Below are 23407 nucleotides of genomic sequence, written 5' to 3'. Positions count from 1 at the left end.
AATATTTTATCAGAGTCTATGAAGATTGTCACTTAAATTTTATTTTTAGTCTTTAACTAATAATAGTATCCTTCTATCTCCCCCTGCCTTCTTCTTCCCTCACCCCTACTTTTTGATGGGGTCATACTAGACTGATCAGGCTTGTCTTGAACCCTTTGGACTCTAATAATTTGACATCATCCATTAGACTTTTAAAATCTCATCTATCTGCACGTGTTAGGGCATGCATGGTGCTGGGGTCTTTCCTGGCGTGAACCTACCCTTCTTTGCCTACTGAATCCCCACCTTCTGAATGCCATTCATCACCTGCTTTCCCTTGTGTGTCCTTCTGACTCCTTCACATCACTTAAAAAAAATTCTCCCGTGTCTCTTGTCCTTGTAAGCAAATAAACTGCACGGACAAATGAGACCCATTCCCTACCCCCTCCTCTCTTCTCCTCTCCTCATCTTTCTCCTCTCCTCTGTAAATGGGTATAATAATGCTATCCTCCTCCTCACTGGGTGAAGCTTAAATGAAGCAGGATAAGTGTAAACACCAAGCACTGAAGGATTCAGATTCAGCAGATTTTTTTAATGTTCTCTTACCTAGTGCCTGGCTCCTGCAGAGACCCACCCGGTGCCTACTCTGTAATCACATAACCACAACACAAGGTGTCGCTGCAGTGAGTCTCAAAGCAATGGGAATGAGAAATAGCCAAGCAAGACTGAGATGTCCTTGGCAGCACAGCAGGTGAGGTATTTGGGGTCCAAACATATCACTAGGCACCCAGAAGATGCTGGCTGAGGCCCTGGCGATACACAGACACCTGGGTTTCTTGACCTTTAGTCTTGTGAGTCTCAGAGGACTTCAGAACTCTGTGGATAAGAAATGTCTGGAGATATCTCTGTTTGAGTCTCTGATAGACTATTCAGAAAACTATGTGAATCTATTGTGTATAGTTAATGTTAAATTTTCTTTCAGGTTTATTGTAACCTTTCATTGTGGGTCAAAATAAGCTCATCACGGAGATTTTGGGAAACAGAGAAAAAGCAAATTAGGAAACAAGCGCCCCCAGAATAACTGCAAAGAATGTCTGGCTGTGGGAGCATCTTCCCACACCCGTTATTATTTTACGTGGTGGAGATGACCTTTTGCACACAAATGCAAGTGTCGTATTCTTTTTCTGACCCCAGTTTAGCTTACGAGGCAGCTCTCCTGTTATGGTAAACTAGTCCTGTGGATTATTTTTAGAGGCTGCACATCCTGTAATCACCCAGTCTTCAGTTGTGGGGCAGGTTAGTTGTTTCTGCCTACTTACTATTATATGCCTTGATGTGCTCTGTACCTTCATGCATCGACATCGCTGGTGGGCTTTTCAGGTATTTGATCTCAACTGCCAAATAAGGATGATGGCTTTAGATCTTGCAGTTTAGGGTAGGCGAAGCGCCTGTTTCTTCTCAAATGGTTTCCTTGGTGACAGCAAGGTTAGCCTGAAATCTCGCGTAGGACCTTAGGCACCATTGCTGATCCCCAAACAGTTGTGGCATTGTAATTATCAGTTGAAATGATTAGCTAGAGGTGAGCGGCAGGAATGAGAGCTGCAGAACACCAGGAAAGGGCGAGCAGATGGGATGCAAGAGGAAGAGGCCGCTGGGAGCCCCAAGCACCTTCTTCCTTGCCCTGCTGCACTGTTCTGTTTAAAGTCCCACGGGCCACGTAAAAGACTGCAGGAACAACGTGGTCTCAGAGCCAGCAAAGGGGAGCGTGGAGATCCAGAGATATACGCAGTACAGAGCAGGACAAGGCGGAGCTGGGCTGGATGGGGCTGCACTTTCTGGCTGCTGGCCTGTCTCATGGGTGGACTCTAGGTGGCACTGTGAGTTGAGGTGTTTGCGCAATGCTACTGTGAATTGGGAATAGAAAAAAATAAGAATGGAATGAAGCAGAAAAAGGAGAGGAAGAGAAGGAAAGAAGGGGGAAAGGGTGGGAGGGAGGCCACAGGTTGTGCTTGGCCCAGAAGAGATGAACTAGACTAAGGTCTCATCATCCATTCATTCACTCAGGGAGCAGTCCCTCCCGAGGTCTGTCATGGCATGATGCAGATAAAGTGGTTGGCTAAGTAGCTGCCTCCTGAAACCATGTGGCTCAAGAAAAACAAGAACAGTCAACATTAGCGGACCTCTGAGTGAATAAGCAACGGTGTGCTAGAGATGCACACAGTAAGCCTGGGGTGAAGGAGCTGAGCTAGTCTGGGAGAGAGCATAGCTCAGGATAGTTGTGTAGTGGAGGTGAGGCTGGAAGTAGATTCAAGTGGACAGGAAGAGAGAGATGAGGGAGGAAGCCTAGGTGCAAAGGAGGTCTGTGCTGAGAGGAGCCACCTGGACACGTGGGAGGGGATTTATAGCTGACACAGCCCCTTACTCAGACCAGAGATTTTGGCCTCTATCCGGAGAGCGTGGAAAGTTTTGAGAGCTTCGTGCAAGGTGGGAGCTGGGCACAGAGTTGTTCATGGAGAAGATGGCTTTGGTCTAAGGATGGAAATGGCCTAGGGGCTAATCAGTGAGGAGACTGTGTACCAGGCAGTTATTTCAGTTAAGGGACTGTGGGACTGGATGGCAGGGGTGAGCCCCAAACAGAGGAATGAAGTGAACAGAGCACAGCCTGTGACTGAGGGCTCTTGCTATGGGCGGAAGCCTGACATTGGAGGACAGATGTTGGTGTCATCATGGAGGCAGTAGTCTTTAGACAGTGACCAGGTTTGGGTGAGAAGACCATTCACTTGACTTTTGACACCCTTTTAGGGACAGTCATATTCTTGTCCCACTATTTCTTCCTTGGCTCAGGAGCAGACAAGGCCATGTAAGGAGGGGGCTTCCTCCTCCTGGCAGGTGTGGCCATCCCACTGGGTCATTCTGGGCCTACCTGTTACAAGATGGTGTGTCCATTTTGTCCCTTCTTTCTTGCAAAGAGCATGCTGGGGTCAGGGACCACCAGCCTTGTTCATGGAGTGGCGCTTTCCTCAAGCTGGGGTTTATTTCTGGTGGCTATGGCTCTGCGGGTGGGGTTCTGCAGGATTTTGCTTGATATTCTGACCATGTGCTTCCTAGGGTGATAGGGGTCACATGAGCCAGCTTTGAATGGGAGAGCATGCAGGAGGTGGGCCTGAGGGGCTCACGGGAGACAACTGCTTTGAGATTTTCGGGTGAAGGATGTATGCCCCCATTTCATTTCAGCTGCCTGTAGCTTCATTCTCCTGTGTTCAGAGAACTCTCTGCCTTCAAGTATTTCTGAGAAGCAAGCCTACCTCCCATCACACATGATACAAGGCAGGTAGCAGGTGCTTGTGTTCATGGCTGGACCTGGAGCTGGGAGGAGCCCAGGGAAAGGCTTAAGTGTCAGCCCAGACTGGAAAACTAGAGCTTGTGAAACAGGAGAGGAAAGACCCAGAGGAGTGTTTCTATGCGATGATGGCTGTGGAGGGAGTCAGGCTGTCAGGGCAGCAGAGCTGCTGAATAGCAGCGGGGGAAATGACAGTGGCACAGGGTCCTAACACTGGTGTCCTGGGGGGAGGTGGGTAGACACGTCCTGAAGACAGAAGGGTTCTTTCCTGACAGAGACTGGGCCGTGGGGTGGGGGTGCTTGGTGTGTCTGGGATCTGGGGCCGGGGGTGGGGCAGTAGCTGAGGAAATTCAAACCAAAGGGCTCAGTGAAACAGGATGCAGACTTTCCTTTGTGAGCGAGGACCACAGTAGTCAGAAAGAACTGTAAACAGAGCGGCAGCAGGACCAGAAGGGAAGGGGCTGACTGGGCTGAGGAAACACAAGATGGGTGGAATGTGTGTCCTGGTGAAGCCAGCTGCATTCTAAGTTCCTGTCTGTCAGCTGAGTGGCTTCATCTCTCCAGGATGACACAGCTCCTTCAGTGTGTCTGCTGGAAGGCCTTCCCTGATTTTGTTCCTGCACCGCACCCTAGTCCTCCAGGTTGGGTGGGCTGCTGTGGGCACTTTGCAGCCTGAATGTTTGTTTCTGATGGTGCTTTTACAAACTCTGTGTCTGCGGTCTGTGCAGGACATGGGTCTGGCCGATCCTGGGTTAGTCTGGTCCAGGTATGTTGGCAGCAGACTTGAGAAGAGCAACTGCCTCCTCCCGCTGCCTGATCCTCCTCCTTGTACTTTCACTGCCCTCTTGGCCTCTATGCCAAGCCAGCCTTGGTGCTCTGAACTTCCTTGTGTGATCCTGTCCTCTTAGAGTGATGTAGTACAAAGACAACCTACATTCAACCTAAGGCAGAAGAAAGAAGGGCAAAGCCCCAGCATAGGAATTTACCAGGGCCTTGGGGAAGGGTAAGGAGAGCATGTGATATGATAGGGTAGGTAAGCCAGGAGAAAAGGGTAGACACGGATGCTGAGGTTTTGAAAGACGAGAACCTCTCCCCAGACTTTTTATCTAGAAAGTGGCCGAAGAGGGTGGTGTGAAAACTTAGACCCAGGATGCTCTTCAGCCACTTCTTGTCTCTCAAAACATTGGTATCCATGTCTGTAAATTGAAGCCAGGAGCCTCGGCTCCTCAGGACCATTGGTGGAATGCATGAGAGAATTTAATTCCAGTATCCTGGTGGGACACTGGAAGAATGAGGGCCTAAGAGAGAGAACTTGTGTATGTGTGTTTGGTTTCCAGATTGACTCTTCCTATGTTGCCCAGACTGGTCTTGAACTCAAGATCTTCCCGCTTCAGCTTCCTAAGCCTGGCTAGGACTGTAGCACCACGCCCACCTCTCAGTGGATGTTTGATACTGGCATTTCCCATGTGAGACATGGCCTTAAGAGCTGAGTGAGTGAATTAAAATCTTACTTTGAGTTGGAGAGATGCTGTCTTCTAGGATCTCTTCTGAGGAATTCATTATTGAAATGAACTCCTATCAAGTGTTGACTGAATTCATCCCTGACTCCAGAATCTAAAATCAGCTAAGATGTGTCCACATACCACAAGGTCTGCAGGGCATTTTGCTGTTGTTGTTGTTTTAAAGTAACTTGGACTTTCATTTTGGGAGTGTTTGAGCTCTACCTTGGAATGAAAATTACACACAACTTGCTATGTAGTTAGCTCAGTCATAATTATGCTTAATCATTCTGAAGTGCCACATCACTGATTTCTGAGATGGGTCACCCATGTCCCTTCCAAGTGACCCAGGAAGAATGATTACCCAGAATAGCTGAGGGCAGAACCCCATGACAATCTGCTTTGGATTCCTCTTTCTTTCTGCTTGTGTGGCCTACTGTAGTGGCTTGGCTTCCCAGTGTAACCCGCTTATTGATCTGACTTGGTGGGGTAAAAGCGGAAATGACTCATTTTTTCCCAACCACTCCTTCAATGAGCTATAGACACCACTGTAGGGCCACGCATGTAGATCCAATGGCTTTTTATCCATCATTACCAGTTATTCCAAGTCTCCATTGGTAGTTGTTACTGGGAAGTTCTGAATCAGCTTTGTCCTACCTCGGCAAGCCTCACAGGGGCCAACTATTTTTTTTTTTTTTTTTTTACCAGAGACACATCATCTTTAATTTTGAAGCCTCAGCAGTGTCTTGTGGATACTAGGAAAAATTCCAAGTAACATTTTCTTACGTAAGGCATTAGTTCTTTCATCTTAAGTGTTCCAATTACATCTGAAGTAAAGAGGGTGGTTAAGCCTGCAGGTTATGGAATTTGACCATGGTCAAACCATCTCACCTGATGAAACTGGGTTCCTCATCTATAAAGCAAGCGTGAGGTCTTCACTCTCAAAGAAGCGTTTGCTCTTTAGGTGTTGGGTGACACATGTCCAACCCTTAGAAAGCCCATGGAATAGATTGGACTATCATTCTCATTTACAGATAAAACAAAACAGAACAAAACAAAAAAACGAACCCAAGACTCTGAGAACTTGAGTTACTGCACAGGATTGAACTCCCGAAGAGCAGAATGAGGATTTGAGTCCAGGTCCGTTAAACTCTAAAGCCTGTGGTGTTCAATTCACTTTACCTCCTTACCCAGCTTGCCCTGCGTTCAGTCTCTTTGTTCTCTCTGCCAAGAGGAAATGTTCCTCGCTCTGTGGACACAATAGGGCATCCTTTTGAATGAAGTCACTGTAAGAATGTAATGTTAGACTCCAGCTGCTGCCCAGGCTGCAGCACACACCACAGCTTTCCCCTTTCACAGACACTGACAGGCACCCTATTGAGACATTGTCCCTGGAACTTGGAACTCCGAGCTGAGAGACTTCCAGCGGCAGGATCTCTCACCTGGAGAAGGCAGATGACATTAAAGCCAGGGTTGATGGCCACACATCCTGCTCCCTATCATGCCTTCTGCATGGGAGTCAGAAAGCCTGGCTGCTGGCTGGCAGTGTGAAACCTACCCATCCTCAGGAAGGTTTAAAAAGAGACCCCCACTTCTGCCTCATGGGCTTCAATTCCTCTCTTCAGAGCTCTCGCCATGCTGTCTGTCTCTGGTGCTGGGGTCTGGACTCTCTTCAGAGCCCCACCTATGCTGTTATTTATCTGTCTGCCTGTCCGTGTCATTAATAACTCTTCTAATAATCTCCATAACCCCAACCATCCATCTCAGTGTCCCCTTTGGAAACCCCATGTGAGATTGTTTGGCCACTCTTGGGAACAGCCAGGCATCCTGACAGTGCCCCAACCCTCTCTAGTAGAAGGGTACTTCCTGAATTGCTTAACAGATCTTCACATCAGCCATTAGTGCTGACTCTATTCCCTTCCTACCATTATCATTTAAACTATATAAAGTGCCCACTTGCTGTTGATTTGTCCAATATTGGATTAGTCAAAAAGAGACAGGTTTTTTTTTTTTTCAGTCTTAATCCTAGAATCTATTTGGAGAGGTAAGACATGTAAAATCCTGCCAGTAATATAGCAAGATGTACATGATTGATACCATGAGTCTAGGAAGTTAAAACTGATATGCTCCAGGGAGAGGCTGGTGGCTGGTTGGGTGGGGAAGGTTACAGTCTGAGAGAGGAAGCCACAGAAAGCTTCCTGGGAAAGGCAGAATGGGATTGAGGTTCGTAGGCCAGTGGAGTTTGGAGCAGGGAAGGTGAGAAAGCTCTGTGTGGTGTTTTTGCTGCAGAGAGCTGGAGAGGCAGCTAGGGAAGAACCCAGCATGGGTACATGCATTCTTCCAGGGAGCCTCTCCTTTATAGCCCTGAGCCTCTTTGCTCCCTGCTTGGGGATTTTTATGACCCCATCCATCTGTTTGCAGTCAGTCTCAGATTTGCTTTGAAATTCAAAAGCTGAAAGGGGAAGTGTGATATTGGAGCCAGAGCAGCAGGATGGGCAGATTTCTCCAGGAAGGAAAGAGTGCCTCATGGAGCAAAACTCATTACAGGCAGAGCACTTCTTGCTGGTTGGAGTCCCCAGGCAGTAAGGACCAGAAATGATGGTGGTGAGCCTGGGTGGAGCTTCTGACCTGGGCTGAGCCAATCAGTCCCGTAGACATCAGTGTGCAGTCAAGGATGGAGACCAAGGAGCCTTCAGCAGGATCTTTGCTGCCTGATCTGCCCCCATCTGGCCAGTGTTTGTTTTCTTTTCCTGTTCTGGCAAACTGGCCTGAGCCTGCTGGGAGAGCTGGCCCAGCCTTCTATTCCTCTTGATTTCCCTGGCTCAGTTGCTACCCTTGCATGCCTCCGGAGCATCGGCACCACACAGAGGAAAGACTTTTTCTTAGGTAAAAGCCGTCATTAATCAAGTTCAAGGTCCACAGTCTGGACCTCCAAGTACTGCTTAGTTCATCCCAGATGAGGAGCTCGGTGGATCTCTAGGCATCGCCCTACATCTGTCATTCCCACAGCGCCAGAGTCCGTCCCACCTGCCATTCCATACTCCATCCCCACTTCCTCGGCTGCCTTTCTTGCCTGTTCTGTGCTCTGTGAGGGATGCTGACCTTGTGTCTCCGTCCAGGAGTGTTTGAAGTGCCTCTCACACGTCCCTGCCATGTCTTGGAGAAGTTTATCAGAGTCAAACTGCCCAGGCAGGAAGCTCACACAGGTGACAGTTAGTTGGTAGGATTTAGCCTTTGATACAAATCGTATCTTTTTAAAGAAAAGATGATTTCAAAATCTGAGCATTGACTTAAAAGCAGAGGGTAGAGAGAGTAGAGAAAGAAGTCCAGCCCATTAAAACTAGAAAATACTTTGTGAATATCTACTCCAATCCTGCATTTTTTTCCCCCAGGGTGGATACCGAGTCTCAGTCCTGATGTTAGGTCTGGAGTTGCTGGCAAGGCAGAACTGGAAACACCTGGACTAGCCGTGTGGCATCTTTGAGTGAATTTGCGAGAACTGTGGCAATTCGGAGCACCTGGTTTGTCTCTTTCCAGGGCCACCATAACACGCTGCTGTCACTTTTGCAGGAACGAAGCTCTCTAGGGTGGTGTGTTGGCTGATTATCATTTTGGCTCCGTAAAGGCAGCCTTCATCTTCCTGGCATCCCAGACTGAGGGTTCAGGACATGCTCAAGGACAAACAAACAGCAAGCAGCCATGGCAGACCTTGGGATGCAGGCTAGCTGTCCTGTAGTGTTTCGCCATGCCATCTCCCTTTCTGGGAGCAAAGTGCTGCTTTCTCTAGGATGACCATGCAGTGACAGTGCAGGGGAACAGGGCTAATGCACATTGGTTCCAGGCACCGGCCTGTGGGAAGACATTTCTCAATGCTGAGATGTGCTGAGTAGTGGCTGGTTCTTCAGATTTTCGGATCTGATGTCTTATGTCAGTGCAAACATTTTGAAATGTTCTCCATATTGCAGAAATAAAACTTACGGGTAACGCTGATGCAATGACTATAAAATCAAACCAAACTGAATGCCTTAGCTATAACAAAAAAGAAATGAGGTAAATAGTTTGAAACAAACAAAATGTGATTTGGTTTTTTTGTTTTGTTTTGTTTTTACTTCTGGTCAACATCGCTGATGGAGCTACACAGCAGACATAAGTTTGCGCCTGTCTGTTGCCATTTTGACAGGTAAAATACAGGGGCAGGGAAGTGGGGGCCGGTACACGTGGCTTGCATACTATCATAACCTCTGTATGGCAGTGCTGGAAGTGCTGGTGTTTGCAAATGGGGCCACTCATTTTGGAACAAAGCCTTGGAACAGCCTCCTTCTAATATGGACAGGGATTACAGAATTGCATTCCTGCAAGCACCAGCGGGCATTAAAACTTAGCAAATGCACACTTTGTGTTTGTATGAAACGGATTTAGATTCTAGGCTATATGATTACAAATGGACTTTCCTAAGAATGTTTGTCAAGGCTGGATGGCAGGGGTTAGAGTGGTGGGAGGGTGGGGGTGGCAATTCTTTGTAGGAGTCTCCCTACAAGTTACCAAACATCTTTGATCCACAGTCACAATCGTTGTACCCCCAACAACTATACGTCCCCAAACCCTGTATTCCCTGGTATCTATGGTGGAGGTGCAGCCCCTGAGGAAAAACATACTTAAAAGCTAACTTACAGAAAAAGATGGGTGGCTGCCTCTATTTTTTTTCTTGTATTGCTGTTTATTTGTTTATTTTTGGTGGGATAGAAGCCAAGGTCTTGCACATGCTAAGTGCTTTACCACTGATCAAAACTCCAGCTCCTGCTTTTCTTTTGATAATTTAACACTCGTACTGGGTGGTACTTCATCTCAGGTTTAAAATGGATAAAATAAACATGTTTCCTGTTCTAAAGACTCGCTGGTCACTGAGGGAATGCAAACACAGATAAGGCCTGGGCTTTGCCTTAGAGAACAGAATCAACATTTTAATGGTTAGGTGTACAGAAAACCATATCCTGAGACTGGTTGTGCAGGGCATTCTGGGACTTCAGAAGACACGCTCAGTATGAGGGAGGAGCCAGGGCAGACTTCTAACAAGGAGGTGGAAATCTGGCTAGGCCTCAAAAAGCAGGAAGAAAACATCCAGTTTGAAAATAGAAAGAGCAGACAGCAAGCTGGAGGGGGCAGTAGGACAGGAAGATGGAGATGGAAGACGAGAAGTGGGCTCAGGTAGCCCCAGTGTTCGGAGCATGGTTTATAGGAGGAGATGGGACATGTGGCTGGAGACATCACCTGAGAGGCTGTAGAGGCTTAAGGAGTGATCTGTGAGGAGGTGGATGGCAAGGAAGCAAGTGCACACTTCACAGTGTCCGTGCTCCCTAAGGACCCGCTCGCCCTTCGGGCAGGAAGTACTCACTCGTGGGAGATACTCACAGCACTGTCTGCTCCCAGACTCGGCTGTATTCTCTGGGAGCTCACGTCGTAGTCTTTGGCTGGGCGCACAGCAGTGTTGCCACGCAGTCTCTGTGCGATGAAAGCGTTTCTCTGAGCATAGGTGTGTGCTCCCGGCCCTCGGCTCCCAGCACTGTTCTTGGTGCTCCACTGCCTTGTGTTCCGGGGAGCAGAAGGTTTGTGAAGCTCAGGAGAGCAGGAGAACTTGACCCACAGTGTGCCAAGGCTGAAGGAAGAGCCTGATGGCCTTGGGACTCCTGCCCACACCCCAAATGTGCAGTGCCCATGGGTATACGTCCTCTTTATTGGCCCTTCTCTGTCCTTCGAGGGGCCTGAGCCAGTCTGCCTCTCTCTCCACATCCCACTCTTTAGCCTTGCTCCTTCAGGTCACCTGTTTAGAGCTCCAGGTCACAGCATAAGTGAGCAGTGTTGCTGCCGAAAGTAGGGAAGCCAACCAAGCCTCAAAAACTCTTATGCCTGGGGTATGGGTGTGGCTGGTGTGGGATAATCCAGAGAAGAAAGGAGCTGAAAGGATTTGGCAGATCCATTCCTCTTGGGGATCCCCGTGGGGCACCAGAAGGGTCTCTGGGATATACGGGTCATTCTGTTTCTGTGACCAGACCTAAGGCAGGAAGTCCAGTAAATACCCTTCTGCCCCTTTCTCCACATTATCCTGACACCAGCAGCAACAGACTTCGTTCCTTACCTCTCCAGCGCCCAGGGGTTCGTACTTTACTTTCTGGGCAATAGTAGAAGTTGGAGACCGGTCCCAGAGCATCAGTTATACTCTGTACCATGCCGCTTCTCCCCTCTAAAGCTGCGATGGCCCCTGACTGTCACAGAGTAATGTCTCAGAGCCTCTGGCTCCCAGCTCGGCCGCACTGGCCTAGGCCCTCTGTTGCTACTGGCAACCCTGCACTCTGTATGCAGAATGTCCCAGAAGTCTCAGCTGCAGCTACTTCCTGACCTATGCTGCAGGTGTGCAGCGGCCACAAGGGGAGCAACAACAGCTAGATGGTCCAGAGAGCCTGTTTCCAAGGTGTTTTCCCATCCACCATCTCACCATTGAAGGACTTTTATTATCCCGTTATAGAACTAGGGAAAAAGAGGCTGGAAGAAGGCCAGGCCCAGGATCCAGGGCCTCTGGTGATGAGCCCAGGACTGACTAAACCTAGAGGCTCTTTGTCCTATCAAAGTCTGGGAAGTCTGGCTGGTCCTGGAAGTCATTTGTTTCAAATCTTCCTGGGAAGAAGAGGCTTCCGTCTGAGAAGTTCGGTCCCCAGACCCATGCCAGCCTCTGGTCCAGCACCAGCCTATGCTGACTTTGCTGAGTCCATGTTGACATCCTTGTGCCACAGAGACCCTGCTATACTCTACTCCCTTTTCCACAGAGCTCCAGCCTCCTTTTCTGGCCCTCCCTCATGTTCTTTTCTTTCTGTTTTCCTAGCCCAGGCCCTTCCACTGTTTCTCTCCCCTCCTCCTCTCTGCAGCACTCGATCTACTGTCCTTGCTTCCTCCCCACCCTCCCCTAAGTATGTTTGTCTTCTGTTTTTCTGATCTTGTGCACTCTCTTCCCAAGCCCTTGGTCAGAGTCCTGCTTGTGTGATGTGACACCCCCTACCACTCCCTGACACCATTACAAGGAGATAGGAGATGAATGGAAGCCAGGAAGGGACACCAGGAGACCCCATGATGCTCCAGCCTTCCTTGTCAGGAACTTGATCTTCAGGTTGAAAATGCTATTTATCTTTATTTGTGACTGATAAGGGAGAAAGAAATGAAAAAAGAGAAAAAGATACAACACAAACATATCATATACACACATCACACAACACATACACACAGAAAACCACGTCTTACACACACACACACACACACACACACACACACACACACACTCCATATACACAAACACATCACTGCACAAACACATCACACACCACACACAACAAAAACACATACATCAGTCATAAACACATCACACATACCACACTATGCTGACACACATTACATACCCACAGCATACACACATCACACACACACCACATACTATATACACACATCACACAACACAGTATAGTACACACACATTTCACTACACACACATACTCACAGACACGTACATGCACACTACACATACACACACACATACTACACTACATTACACACATACACAGATAAGGGAGGGAGAGAAGAGCTGCTTCCTAAGCCCACTACCAACTAACATAACAAAGAACTTCTGAAAGTAAATTTATTTTATAATTTATTTTATTTATAGTGTCATAAGACAGCGGCCTGCTGCTCGGCCGCACTGATGGTTGTTTGAACAGCAGCTGGACTCACACCCCATGCCCGTGCCATCTAGTCTGCTTGATTTCTGCCCTGAAGGAACCTCTTCTGCACAGAGGGAAGAGGATCTAGTGGGATCAGCACAGCTGGAAGCCTCCTGTCTCCCTTAGCCCACTTGGCTGACAGTCCAACCTTTCACCTCACCTACTCACAGCCCAAACTGTGGACCAAAATGAACATTTTGCTTTACAAACTGATTTATCTCAGGTGTTTGTTACGGCAACAGAAAACTGACTATCACATTGCTCATCCTTTTGCCTCCTCACTCCAGTTTTCCCTTTGTCAGGAAAGAACCAGAAATTATCATGCTGGTCATTCAGAATTCTTCTTTCTACCTCCTTAGAGATGGGAAAAGCTGGTTGTTTTTCTTCCAACCTCAAATCCCAATGAAGGCAGTCTTCCAGAGGTAGTATTCTTTCTGAAAAAGAGTTTGTGAATATGATTTGACCTACCCAGAGATGAGCAGAGCTTGCCTGAGGCTAAAGCAGACCAAGGTCCAGCTAGGACTGAGAGTCAGGGTCTGTGGACTTCATCCCAAGAAGCAGTTTGCTATAGGACACCATCTGAGGGTGATGCTAGGATAGATTATCAAACCTCAGCTGTTCTGAGTAAAAGGAAAAGGCTCTACAAGACTTGACATGGTGGACACAGGTGTGGGATGTCAGGAGGCAGTGGTTGGAGAGAGGGAAGGGGAAAGAGAACAGAGACAACCTGAGGTAGAGCTCCCTTCTCCATGGAGAGTTCACACACTTTCTCTGCTGAAGAACTATTTCCCAGCGGGCATGAGTCCTAGGAAGGTCTCCCCTTCACTGAGCGGAAACCCTCCTTCTCCCTGACCTTCCTCTATGGGTTTGTTGCAAACTCGTTAAAAACAATATACAAAGGTTTCCTACCTGGGGCTGCATTACAGAGAGGGTGGTGTCCTCTACTCTAATGATTACTAGTTCAGGACAGCAGAGTCTGAGCAGGGCCTCCTGCCACACATTAGGTACAAACACTGGCTGTCCCCTCTTGTCGTCTATTGCCACATGGAGAGCAGTATGGCAGGTATCTGAAGGAGTCCCTTTTCTTTTTAGTTATGCCTTCCATCGTGTCCCATTTCTGGGTCACAGATTTCTTCAGGGAGTACTTAAACTGAGGAACAAGGCTCTCAAGAAAGGTGTGTGAGAGAGAGGGAGATGGGGGTGGGGCAGAGCACAGGGTTGGGTCCATAATGGGAATTGGAGTCCTCAAAGCACTGATGTCACCCCAGAAGACTTCAGAGTGGCTGGGAACAGGGCAAGGGGTCTTCCTTGGAGTGTGTACATCCAGCTGTCATACACAACAAGATCCTGGGTGGATCCAGGGCATGCTTGACCTTATGAGAGCCTCACTTCTCCCACTGGGCTGTACCATGTGGGTGCCAACACTTCCCTGCCCACTTCCTAGCCATGGTCCCCTACCCCCAGAATAGCAGAATGAGACTGAAGAACTTGACGTGGGGCCTGACTATGGGTTCCAGGCCGGACACACAGTGCGATAAGTTGTGTGGCTCAGTTACTTCATCTTCACAACAGCACTAAGGTGGACAAGTTCTGCAGAGGAAAGATTTTAGAGTCACACACTTCGAACATTATCTTATATACCAGTTGGAGCATCAACACCCATGTCTAGAAAGGGCCCACCCTTTACAGTAGCTACTGGCCCAGAGCTCAACAAATAGATTGTGCTAGCTGGCCAGTGAGCCCAGGGACCTGTCCATCCTCACTTCCTCAGCACTGGGATTACAAATGTGTGCCACTATGCCTGGCATGGAAAAGCAAAACAGAACATGGGCTCTAGGGGTTAGACTTAGGTGCTCATACCTGTATGGCAAGCACTTTACTGACTTTACTCTCTCCAGCCCATGACTTCCAACTTTTTAGTGGATGTCTCCTTTGTCCCCAAGTTCTGGGGACTTTCCCTGGTGATACCTGAAACCCCAGCGGCTGACACTTGATGCTTCCATATGAGGTGGCAGAAAAGGTTCAGTGCCTCTTGTTTGATAGCTACCTGCCTCTTATTTATTTCCTTTTCAGACTCCATCATTCTTTTTCAAATACCCACTACAGACAGTGTCTATGTGGCAGCCATCGGCCACTGTGCTTGGAGGTGACCACACAGAGATGCACGTACTAGGAGCCAAGGAGAGGACAGAACTTGCCAACAATCTCATACCAGCAGTCTCTGAGGTAGAGAGTGGTGGGAACAAATACGACCAGCTTAGGTGTCAGGGCTTGGAAAGTTTTTTGGGGCAGATATAGCTGGAGCTGGGGTAGGTAGGATGCACAAGGGCCCAACTGATCAACGGGAGATGCAGGGAGCCTGTCAGCACTGGCAGCAACAGGTGCTAAGACAAGGTGGACAGCGCCAATAGGCAGAAGGCATGGGCTGTGTCCTGGGAGAGGGGCCACATAGAATTGGTTTTCTTGCTGGAAACCTAAGTAGGGGCTGTCTCTTAGGGGGCCTTGGATGTCTTTTGCCAACAAAGCTGGGAAGGCATTGAAGAGTGTCCAAAGCGGGGAGAGACAGGGTCATTTTTATGATTTGCAGAGCTCACTCTGGCTGCAGGGGAGAGAGTAGACTAAAGGGACATGGGTGTGGCTGGCAGCAATTTCCCAGTGAGCCTGAGCCAAGGAGAGGTGGGGCAAGTAATAAAAAGCAGCAACAACCCTGGTGAGAGAGGAAGACAGCAGGAGGAAGGCTCCTCCAGCAAAGCCCAGGTCCCAGTGGTGTGCAACACAGCTTCGTAACTCTTGCTCCAAAGCTAGGGGCAGCTCCCTCTGCCTGGCAAGGGTCACATACACTTCCCTTGGTGCCAGTCCTCTGCACTTACAAGGTCCCTGCTCAAGCCACCTGTTCAGCCCACACCCAAATCTGTGCATGGAAAATGGGGTCATTCGCATTCCCTGTGCCACACTGTCCTAGGCCCTGGCCCTCGCTAGCCAGGTAATTCCCAAAACATTCCCTGTAGAAGGACAAGGGAGAAGTAAATAGAAACACCAGGGTCAAGTTCATAATATCTTTTATTAATATATTATGCTACAAAAATATTTTTGGCAAAATAACATTAATAGTATCTTTCTTTGTCTTCTATTATACTCTTAAAGAACTCTTCATGACAATTCAAGGGGGCTGGGGTGAGGGAAGAGGTGACAAAGAACATCACAAATATGGTGAGAGCCGAAGCCAGCTTGGTACAGTGAGGCACAGTAAAATATCCAACAAATCTGAGACTTAGAACTTCGCAAATGCTAAGGCTGGCCTCCCCCTTCTTTAGCCAAGGGCCACACTCATCCAGCTTGACAACCAGAGACTCCAGTCTAAGTGTCTTTGGTCTCTTACACCAGGAACCTTAGACTTGGATCTCATTCAAAACCATATCCCCAAAGGCAGGTCTTAGAACGAAGGGAGCCTTTAAGTCATACTTTTTAGGGAGCCTTTAAGTCATACATTTTTGTCTGTCGTGTGCTCCCATCATGGCGGCCTGTGGGGGGATGGGAGGGCTACCTGGAAACCTGGGCTTGAGAAGGGTGGAACCTCACCTTCAAAGAGACCCAAGATTATACACAAAATTTCCCTCCTGGACCCAGGAAATTCCCCCTGTGGTCCATGAGGAAATAGAGGCTCAAAGAGGGACAGGGGCTAGTCCAAGGTCAGCAAGCAAAGGTAAGATTCAGGCCACCTCAAGAGGGGAAGAGCCCCATCTGCCTTTGGAGAAAGGAGGTAAGGAGCTGACATTCCCTGGAAAGGGCCAGGAAGGTCCCAAGGGCCCTTATAAGCCCCAACTTCCTTTCTCCAGGGTTAGGCACAAAGAAGTGCCTCTGGGATGGAGGTCCCCTGCCCAAAGGCAGCAGGAGGTTTCTTTCTTTCTTTCTTTCTTTCTTTCTTTCTTTCTTTCTTTCTTTCTTTCTTTCTTTCTTTCTTTCTTATTTTCGTTTTCTTTTTTTTTTTTCTTTTTGGCCAGTTAATGGCAAGCCTGGCTGGGCTGTGGAAGAATGGGGGAGGGGCGTAGGGAGGCTTGACTGAGTACTGAATCTACTGGCTTAGACGGCCAGCCAGGGTGATATTTTTGGCTGCCTAGATGAATTTTTGGAAAAATATCAATGTTTAAAGAACAGCGCCATGGGGCACCTCCATGTCATTTACACCAGTCCTTTGCCAAGACTTCCAGCTGGCTACCACATCTTTAGCCAGTGGGCGTTGGCACTCTGCGTACTATGCCTCTACCTCCAGCTGAGGAGAGCCCTGTGCTCAGGTGCTGTCCTTTACCAGCCAGGGAGGTGGGAGTTGTTCCAAAGAGAGAGCCAAAGCTGTCTTTAGTCCTTCCTAGCTCCACCTTCTTCTTCCTCTCTGCTCTGTCCCTTTCCTCCGGTGTCCCTTCAGTGCAGCTACAGAACATCACCTTCATGCTGAAGGACATAAAACAACAACAAAAACCTGGCAATTGACACACCCCATCCAAGTTGCTCGTTATTCCCAACAGGGAGCAAAGTCATAGCTAAACAGTCCTAACTCTGGAATGTCGGCGTGGTGATGGGTACTGGGAATGCACAAAGGGTTCCATGGGGTCATCCTGGAGCAAGTGCCACCTGGGTTATCCTCACAGGATAAATGGCTGGGGGAAGGCAAGAAAGCGTCCCCTGGGGAGCAGCAAGTGTCTATTCCAGAAATAACAAATATGATTCAGTCTGTCAGGCCCGGGGTGGGAGGGACAGACATGACCAGAAAGATGAGAGCAGGGTCATGGAGGCAGCAGTTTTCTTCTTTGGGACACATTGTGACACTGGCCCTGGGCTGAGTGGTGGGAAAGCTCCTAGGCTTGCTCAAGTCTAGATGAGGCCAGGAAGTAGCAGGTGACAACACTCCATGCGAGGGGCCTGTGCTTCAGTTTTTTTAGCGCAAGATGAGTGTTTTGAGTCACCTCTGTCCACCCATTGCAGACTCTGTAGCTTTGACCCTGGGGATTGGCAATTGCACCTAATGATTCTTTCTACCCTCACCACATGCAGGTCACTTGATCTGGTGGGCTTCAGGCCTTCCATCTTTCTGTCTGCCTCAAAGTCAAAATGAAGGCCCTAAAAGTACTCATGGGACTCTCAAGGGAACAGCGCTCTGCATTTTATGAGTCTAGCTAGACAGAACGTGAATCTGAGAAACAGCTGATGCAGGACGAGAAGTTTAAGTTTAACTTAAGCCATACATTCTATTTTTGTGCCCAAGGTCTCCTAGGATGTAGGCCAGCAAGTTGAGTTTGCTACTAGGTCAGACCCTGGCTTGACAGAGATCTCCAGAGGCCAGGAAACTTTGACTTTAGATGTCTGACCAACAATGGCTGTCTTTTCTAAGCCCACACCAACCTGGAAATTTGTTGATCTGTCCTCCCTTCCCTCCTCCCTCCGTCCTTCCCTCTCTTACTTCTTCCTCTTTTTTTTTTTTTCCATATAGGGTCTGGCTAGCTCAAGCTGTTGTAGAACGCACTATATACTCCAGTCTGGGTCACACACTTACGATGATTTTTGCCTCAGGCTCCCAAGTACAGTTATTACCGACATCTGCTACAAAGCATGGCACACTGTCTTTAAAGACTTTAACGTGTGGCTGAGGGAGAGAGTTTAAAACACTTTCTTCCCTTCCAATCTCCCCTGAAGAGGGGTCTTGAAAGACAAGCAGCCTGATGTTGGGGCCGGGACAGCGGTAACTCGGGATGGCCTCACTTGTCTTCTGGGCCCAGAAGGGTGGGTACAATTCATCCCGTGTGTGTAACCCTGGCACTGGGCTTTCACAGCAATTACATGCTGCATTAATTCACCATCTTGGCCCTACGCCTGGCACAGGTCTGGGCACACGGTCAGGTGCCTGGACTGTTTCCCCAAATGCTTCATCTTTAATTAACCTCAAGCTTGATCTCCATACATCTCATGCCATACCCTGCCCCAAACAGGGGAATCTGGCCTGTGTGTTTCCAATTCCTTTACACTTATCTCATCCCAATAGCGCTCTGCACGATCCGTTTGATGTCTAACTTCTGAGCCTGCTTTAAAAGTCAGTTAAGCCCCTACCCGTTCTGCAATAGGAAGTAGCTTTTTTTCTCCCCAAGGATAAACCGACTCCAGTCCTGGTCGAGGTCAAGTTCAGTTTATAGTATGGTGCCCATGGGGCTGGCAGGACCCTGTGAAACACAGTTCCAGAATCTTGCCAGGTCTCAGGCTTAAACCTGTCCACTGGGGCAGGGCTGGAAAGAATTCTGCTGCCTGCCAGGATGCCTGTGGGACCCCTGACTATCCAATGAGTTGCCCAGAATCCTGCCATCTCAGGAGGGAGATGTCTGCCAACCTGAGCATGGTGGTGCCGCAGCCAACCAGGCGCCATCAAGCCTGCCAGGGAAACCCATGTGCAGTGAGGTGAGAGAAGAGGACTGGAGTCAGCATGCCTGCTCCAGCTGTACCACCTTTCCAGGCCTTAGCATCACTCTTGACTCTTGTGGGCAGGTGAGGACTCTTTTCTTGCTCTCGGGATCTAGGACTCCTTAAATTAATGAGCCACAAGCCCAGCGTTGAGCTTAGGGCTGAGATTCAGCCCATGGTGGACTAATGTGTCCCCAGTCAGCCCCTGGGGACAAAAGGCTAAGCCTCTCTGTGTGCCCGCACTGGCTGATCATCCTGCCAGGGCCCCCTGGCTGTAGGAACCGGCAGGGGGAGCTGGTGAAATGGCCTCCTTGTCTGCAGTGGGAAGTCCGGGAGGGTTCCAGTTTGGGAAATCTGCCTCCCCTGGTGCTTCCCAAGGCAGAAAGAACACTAGAACACAGTCCGTGAGGCAGGGATAGTTTTTGTAGCATACTGATGGGGTAGTGGAGGTAAACCTCAGGTGCATCTTTTTCACTCTTTTGGGGGTTCAGACTTATCCTTGAAATGGGGGAATCATCACATCTCATAACACTATTGTAAGGATCTATAAAGAAGAGAGTGCCCAGAGAGGGTACCCTGCTGCACGCTTCTGCAGCCCTCTTTGCCATTTTTCTTTAACACCATAATTGGTGGCTCCTTGTGCTCCATCACCAGTAAAACTGTTCTGTGCTCACTCCTGTTCTCCTGTCTAGCTCATATCACTCAGCTGTGGTTTTACCAGCCCCTCTTGAATGGAAGCTGGACCAGTGCTTCCAAACTAGAACACAGGGCACCCACTTGCTTTGTGACCTTGGGTACCCCCATTCACTTTTTAGGTCTCAGTATAATCATCTGACCATAAAACTGGATTCATCTCCCTCAGTACCAATATTCCACTTTAATGAAACACACACACACACACACACACACACACACACACCACAAACTCACCAGGAGCTCTGGAGGGCCAGTCCACAGACACTCAGGACTTCAATATAGCAGCATTCTTTTTTTTTTTCTTCTTCTTGAATTGCCCCTCCAGGGCCTGGACACATCCAGGGTTGGGGACGGTGGCTGGCCACCATGCCTCTGGCTCTGAAATCCAGCTTCACAAAATCTGGGGCTGCCTTTTTGCCTGCCCTCAGAGATACCGATAGTGGAAGAAGCCAAGCCTGACTAGGAGGCTCGAGGCCAATTCAAAGCCACAGTCCACACAGGTCACAGAGGTCATGGGAACCTGGGCTCCTTCCCTGGATTGGTTTTGGGGCTAATTCAGGGACTATAACATAGGCTACATAAAAATAGTTTTATCGGTAGAATAAATACACTTTCTCTTTTAATATGGACACATATTTTACAAAAGAGCCCCATAGCACTATGGGAAATTAAGACCTTCTACAAAAAAGAAGATGTAACTTGAGTACAATAAAGCTCTCGTGTTGTAAGGTCCCTCTTCTGTGTGAACTGCCTTGAGGTGTCAGCACCCTCTGAGGTGGTGTCAGGCGGCGGGCGTGGCCACAGACTCCTGCGATTTCTCTGGCTTCTCTGCAAGGGTGGTCGAGGTCAGGAAGGCCCGAGGGTATATAGTAGGAAGGGGGCAACGATGGTGGCAGCGATGACAGGAGGGAGGCGTGGTGTAGGTGCTGAGCTTCTGGTAGGCCCCACAGGGTCCTGCTGTTGCAGCTGGTGTGAGGACTTGGCAAAGGGCTTGGTGGTCCCGGAGCTGGGGGTGGGCTGGAGGGGCAGCGGAGGTGGCGAGATAGTGGTGCTGGAAGGAGGAAACAGAGTGACTATCAGTGGTCCCCTGCAAGGAGGAGATCTCGGGGTTCAGTTCTATCTTAAGCAGATAGCTTAAGGAAGAGGAGCTATCCTAGAACCCCACAGCTGGCTCAGATGACCTCCAAGGTTGGGCCCACCTGTGACTGATCATGAGGGTGGGTCCCAAGCAGAAACAATCACAAAGTCATGGAGGAGACAGCTCGGGGGTCCCTGGATAACTTCTACCTCTCTACAGATGCTATGCCCCTTGCTCCCTCCAAGGTCGCTGAAGGTGGCAGAACACAGGCACACGCAAGAATGCGCACGCACGCACGCCTGCCTTAATTTTCTCCACATGATCCTGTTTTCTATGGGAGGAGAATCCCCTATGCCAGCTGGTCAAACACGATTTCTATCCTCAAAATAAGCCTTTGAAATGAGTCTTCCTACTCCCTTTCAACATGGAAGGCCCCAAAGAAGCTACCAGATAACCAGATTCTGGGGCAAAGTAGGTTTGCACAGCCATGGGGCAGGAGAAGAAAGACCGTTGTCTCTCTCAGAGGTGCAGGCATGGTGCTCCTATAGAGTGTGTATGCAAAACAGGCCTCAGGCAGAGGCTTCCTTAGCACATTTTAGCTCCCAGAACCCAGTGAGCTTTGTTTCCTGCCATGCTGGCCTTCAACCACATGGGGCCTGTCATGAGCTCACTGTCATGGCCTCATTTACTCTACCTCATCCCCATCATGCCCACTGTCTTGCTCTTGTTGTCCCACTCACCTCTAGAGACTTGCCTCACTCTGTCTCTCCTCAAGACCTGTGACTTGCTGTTACCTTGAAGAGCCAAGGCTCACAAAAAGCACGATCCACTTCCCGCTACCCTCACTGTTGTTCGTAAGGGGCATGTGTTCTGTGAGAGCAGAAAAACAGCTTTCTAGCTGAGGAGTCTTAGAACAGTGCCTGGCCCTGGGAGCTGTGAGAAGGCTTTAAAAAAATATTACTATTTTTATGTCTCTGCCTCTTCAACTAATAACAGGCAGTCACCAGGCTCAGTGCCATACCTATGCCATGTTTCTGTTCCGAGCTTGATGGAGATAAGGGTTCCTCACAAGATGAGATGTGCTGGGGCCATCTGCTTCCACAGCAAGAGCTGCTAGCAAAATGCGTTAGCAAAAATGCAATGTTTCCTGGTAAGACCTTGAACTGATGTGGAGGTTCCAGGGTCAAACTGAGGCCATATTGGTTGCAGCCAATGGAGAAGATTAATGCCCTTGCCTAGCAGAGGTCTTTACCTCAGCCTCTAACACACACAGACACGCACACACACACACACACATACACACACACTCACAGACACACATGCACACAGGCATGCATGCACAAATGTGCAAGTCCATATCTAGCTGCTGCTCTGTGTCCAAACCTGAGTAGTTGAGAGGCACTGAGTGCTGACTTCAGGGCCCTGGGTGCCCTGTGAGGTAGCTGGAGCCAGGGCTCAGGCTGTCTTTTGCTGGGGGTGGGGGGAAGGGGACCAAATGGGAATTATGTCTCACAAGGTACCTATAGGCATTTTCTTTCACACTTTGAAAACTAAAGATGAAAACTCTCTCCTGGAGCCCAAGTGGGGTTTTTATTGCTTGGAAAGAGTCCCAGGAAAATGAAGTGGGACTGGGGAGGGGGCGAGACCCTCTGAGTGCAACCTCCCTCCTTCCTCCCTAGCTTACTCTGCTCACAAAGTTGGCCCCCAGTCCAGGTCCCTCCCTCTCCCCCCGCAAGCTCATGTTGGGGAAAACTGTCTCATGGCACAACAGCCCAGAGGCCAAACCAAACACACTGCACATTCCCAGGCTCTGCAGATGGCTGGCACTGAGGGGCCAAGTCTGCTCTGAGCCGACAGGACCCCAAGTGTGGGAAGGCAGGAAGACAGAGCACTGGGCTGTGTCCTTAGCTTGATCTGTAGCTTTGGGCCGAGACTGTTTTCTAGGCCTCAGTTTCTCAATCTACGAAGCGAAGGGGCAAGAATGGACTTGGGGACTTTGAACTCTTCCCAGCAGTGAAAGCCAGAAGTAAGAGCACAGGCAGAAGTCCAAAGGAAAGTACAGACAAGTGAGGCCAGTGCCAGACACTGTCAGTTGTCACCCCTTCCTGGGGGTTCCCTGAAGCAGGGGTGAATTCTGGCATTAGAGGTCTGCAGGAGCCCTCCAGGGCTCAGCACTGGGTATCACTGATGTAAACTGTCTTGCTAGTATGAGGAGCTGGTGCCTAACTAGGGGACAATTGTGCTTTTTACTCTTCAAAAATCAAAGATGAAAGCCCCTTTGCCAAAGCCTGGAGTTGGTTTTGGGTTTTTTTTTGTTTATTTTATTTTATTTTATTTTTTTTATGTTTTTGTTTTGTTTTCTTTTTGTTTTGTTTTTAATCACTTGAGTAGAGTCTCAGGGAAGAGATGGAGGGAGGTTGGTAAAGAGGACCAGCCTCCAGTTACTTCCTTAGAGACCCTCAGAGAGACTCAGGGGCCACCAGCCTTGGAGAATTCATGGCTTGTATGATAGGAACCTCCATATCATCAGTTGGAGGAGAATTTGTGATTCTCAACTGGACTCTGGCATCTTTGGGTCAAGAAATCAGATGTAGGCAAAGACCCAACTTGCTCA

General features: G+C 49.0%; 1 protein-coding gene across 1 annotated transcript in view; it reads right to left on the bottom strand.

Moving 5' to 3' along the window:
- Nucleotides 1–15620: 15620 nt before the first annotated feature.
- The window catches only part of Trabd2b (TraB domain containing 2B), a 202804-nt gene continuing 195017 nt past the window's right edge, over nt 15621–23407 (bottom strand). The window contains exon 8 of the mRNA XM_060366166.1: nt 15621–20766. Coding sequence (XP_060222149.1) covers nt 20562–20766 — 205 coding nt within the window. The 3' untranslated portion in view covers nt 15621–20561. The remainder of the gene's footprint in view (nt 20767–23407) is intronic.

This window comes from Meriones unguiculatus, chromosome 12, assembly GCF_030254825.1.
Source record: "Meriones unguiculatus strain TT.TT164.6M chromosome 12, Bangor_MerUng_6.1, whole genome shotgun sequence".
Lineage (NCBI taxonomy): Eukaryota > Metazoa > Chordata > Mammalia > Rodentia > Muridae > Meriones > Meriones unguiculatus.
Note: the sequence above shows the minus strand (reverse complement) of the source record. Positions and strands in the feature narration are given on the sequence as shown.